Genomic DNA, 3,795 nt, shown 5'->3' with positions numbered 1-3,795 from the left:
AAAAGAAAATATCAAGTGAAATGTTATTTATGTTTATATATTCTTGGCATTAACATCAGAAGAGCGCACTGAGTAGGCATGAATGACAGCTCATTAAAAGGTATGAAATATGTAAATAAAAGCTCTTGGGTATAAGCCTTGCATGTCTGTCACAGACACAGGGCTGGCTATATTCCACAAGCCTGTTCATAAAAAGAAAGTGACACATCCCAGTCCAAGATGTTTTTGGTCTTTTATGAGGGAAAGGATGACAAGCTTGTCTCTTGATATGCCATGATTAATGTCTCACACAATAAGTGCTTTTCCAGCATTCCTGAATAACTTAAAAATAAACGTTTGTTAAATATTAGATATTTACATTTAAAATAAATACATCTTCAGAAATTTAGTGTAAGTTTAGTGATTTTTATCAGATTCACTACAGGAAGTACATGCTCACACTACATGTCAAATCAGGGTTGGCATGCAATAAGTCCTTACTGATTTTTCTCCTGTTCTTTTCTGCTGTTATTTTCACGTGGGATACACACATTTCATAACGTCCTAAGGGGGAAAATTTGTGAACATTATTGCTACCATTACACCTCACATAGTTATATTTTGTCATTACAGAAGACAAATCAATTTCAATTATTACTTTTAGAATGTTTTTTTTTTTTTTTGTTAATCAATTGTTTGTTTGTCACAAAACATCTTATGATTGTTTGAGATCGTAGGACTTTCAGCAAAGTTAATCATCACTGTATCCCTGAGAATCTTTGCAAGGTATAGTTTTACCGTTGCCATGGTAACTAATTTTTCATGGTATTGGTGAAAACCTGACTGGCAGAGTTATGATCTGAGGAACACAGCATTACCAATAAGGACTTACAGTAGTACCAAACACCGCAGAATATTGAAGATATATGTAATTATATACGTTTGTTTAGTGAAATAGTTGCATAATTAAAATATAGGAAAAAGAAAATAACATGCATAGAGTATATATGTCTCCAGTGAGGGTATAACGATTGCACACTTCACAATTACACACATGCAAGTGGTTATAAAATATTATACCTGTGGTTTACATATGAATAGATGTAGAACTGATAGAACACTTCTGAATCTCACTCCACTCATCGAATGAACTCGTCCCCATTTTGGGAAAAATGCTAAATGCTCATTGACATACATAGCATTTTTTTTTTTTTTTTGTAATAACTGAATACGATATGAATTTAGCATGGGGAACTGGATTTTTTTTTATGCCTTTAGTTTTAGTAGCTAGACTATTGCTGGTGTGGGAAAAAGGGGATCTCTTCAGGAGAAAATGTTATGTCCTGTTACTGTTTCTGGAGACCCACTCCTACTCCATATTCCCATCTTAGCAACTTACAGCACAGTAGTGATCACTAAACAAACCTCTTTTCTCTCCGTTTCCACGGAGAGAGGGAGAGAGTGCATGCAAGCACGTCACACTTTCTCCATCTTCATGACTTATGGTGGGGCCCTTAGCATTAAGTATATGGGTCTCTCTCTCCCTCTCTCTCTCTCTCTCTCTCTGTTTTTTTTTTCTTCTCTGTTTACTGCTGTGCTCTGCGAGCCCTGAAGTGAGCATTTCCAAGAAAGGTCAGCGACATTTCTCACCCCCCCCCCACCCATCATCATCTATCTTCAACCCCCCCCCCCCCCCCAACCCCTCCCAGCCCCCATCTACTCAGGCAACTCTGGACGTTTCCACCGAGTTTAGAGAAGGGAAATGAACGAATTAGTAAATTAAAAACAAATAGGTCATGTTCCTAGTTTACAACAGAGGGACGTATTATGACCTGGGGTCTGTGTGTCTATGGGTATGTTAGGTTTTATTTAGTCTACAGGGGACAGCAAAAAAAAAAAAAAAGTCATTCCATTCAGTTGAAAGTTTTACAGTCAACTTGTTTAACATTTTTGGAGCATTCATTTTGAAGAGTGCTTAAAAAGGTGATATTTTAAAATATAATTTGATACTTCAAAGGCTTATTTTTCAGTGGTTTCACTGGAGAGCCAAACTGAATTGAAGGTGTCGTCTATGCTGTAGTCCTAATTAAGAAAAGCTGAAGGATGATTTCAGTGTGGAGGGCTGCAGGGAGACAGCAGAGTACCCTTTTCAAATCACTTCAGATTTTACTAAGAGCCATCTCTGTCATATTTTCAATCAGCTTCAATTCAGGGGCAGTTTTTTTGGGGGGGGGGGCTGAATAGAGAACATCAAGGACACTTTTGTAGTCAAAGGCCTTTATTAGCAGTGGATCCAATTGATTTGAATGGCTTTGTTTGGCTGTTTTTGTGGGGTTTGCAGTCTTGTCTCCCTGCAGCCAGCTGAGTGATTTACTTCAGCAGTTCCTGGTAGTGCTCAGATCTCAGGAACCGGCCGAAGGAGTCTTTTTCCATCAGGGTATAGATCCGACTCTGGGCGAGGTCGAAGGTAGAAGGTGAAAGATCAACCAGGTTACGCAGGGTGACGTCCTTGGTGAAGTGGTCAATGTTGACCTGGAGAGTGCGTAAACAAAAGAATTTTAGGTCAGAAGTGAGAAAGACATGCTGAGTGAGACCGAGAATGATTCTGAATCCAAACGCAACTTGAGTAAAAAAAATATAAAAAGCCTTTTCTTTCTTTCTTTCTTTCTTTCTTTCTTTCTTTCTTTCTTTCTTTCTTTCTTTCATGTCTCTCTAAACACTGCATGACAAGAGGTCAGAACGTGAGCACGTGTCAACCCAAGGTCATTAAAAAAAACAGCCCTCAAGCAAACTGCGAAATTGGACGGAAAAATCAATCGAAAGAGAGGAGCACTCGATGACCATCAAAGTCTTCTTCTCCACACCTTCTCTTAGAAGCCCTGCTGTGTGAAACCAGACCTCGGCATGCGATAACAGGCTTCTGTCGGCACAGCTAAATGAAGGGGCCAATTAGACCTGCTCTCCCATTTGAGAGCCGCATCAATATAAAAATGATTTCACCCCTTTTTCAAAATTCAATAACAGCCCCATGAAAACTTTCGGCGGTCCCTCATCACGGTATGAGGAGAACACACGTAATCTCTATATTTAGTCAAGCTGTTTTTGCCTCGGGGCAGCTGATTCCTGTCAAGCACCGACACTCTGCCAGTGGTAGTAACTGGGGGGAGAGCTGTCTCTTTTGTCCTGCTTGGGTCAGGGTGTTTTGTTCTTGCTGTTGAGAACCTAGGACTGGACTGTAAATGGATAATGGATAATGGAAATGGAAATGAATAGTGTTCTATGGGGAGGTGACTCATTGTCCTCCTCACTAAGACAAAAGCCTGCACACAAACCACTTGATTACTTATCATTGTCCATCTATGATTAAGAGGAAAACACAGGGTACGCACTGTTTTTTTTCTGCAGAGAAGGAGAGACAAAACCGAATACAGATACCTCATTTCATCCACTGATAGACATTATTGAAGATACAGTGACGTTTGAAGAGAGACCAGCGAAGACAGGCCAGTTTACTCTCATCTGCATAAAACCATTAAGACTCTGAACATATAATATGAATGAACAAGTTTATTCATATTATATTTGAACAGACCCACCTCCTTGGGCCCCCCAGTCTGAATAAAGTCCTCGTATATCTTCTTTGCTTTGGCGGCCATTTTCAGGGGGGACTTGGTCTTCTTGAACTCCTCACAGGCCTCCCAGAACTCGATGTTCTCCTGACTGAACTCAGATCTCAGGAAGCTCTTGAAGGTGACCAGGCCATCTAGGAGGAAGTGTAAATGGGAAAGCAATCAGAGATAGAGAGATAAAGACAGA

The 3,795-nt window shown here is 39.9% G+C and overlaps 1 protein-coding gene across 3 annotated transcripts in view; it reads right to left on the bottom strand.

The window, feature by feature from the left end:
• Window positions 1–1,690: 1,690 nt before the first annotated feature.
• rgs5a (regulator of G protein signaling 5a) overlaps window positions 1,691–3,795 on the bottom strand; it is an 8,068-nt gene continuing 5,963 nt past the window's right edge. For 2 of the 3 annotated variants that reach the window (XM_030791225.1, XM_030791226.1), the window contains 2 exons: window positions 3,576–3,742; window positions 1,691–2,511 (listed from right to left, as the gene is read on the bottom strand). In XM_030791225.1, the coding sequence (XP_030647085.1) occupies window positions 2,350–2,511; window positions 3,576–3,742 (329 nt within the window). In that variant the 3' untranslated portion in view covers window positions 1,691–2,349. Of the gene's footprint in view, window positions 2,512–3,542; window positions 3,743–3,795 lie in introns of all 3 variants that reach the window. The other variant, XM_030791224.1, reaches the window with a different exon arrangement.

The sequence above is a fragment of the Chanos chanos genome, chromosome 14, assembly GCF_902362185.1.
Source record: "Chanos chanos chromosome 14, fChaCha1.1, whole genome shotgun sequence".
Classification (NCBI taxonomy): domain Eukaryota; kingdom Metazoa; phylum Chordata; class Actinopteri; order Gonorynchiformes; family Chanidae; genus Chanos; species Chanos chanos.
The sequence above is the reverse complement of the archived record's forward strand: the minus strand, read 5'-3'. Positions and strand labels throughout refer to the sequence as shown.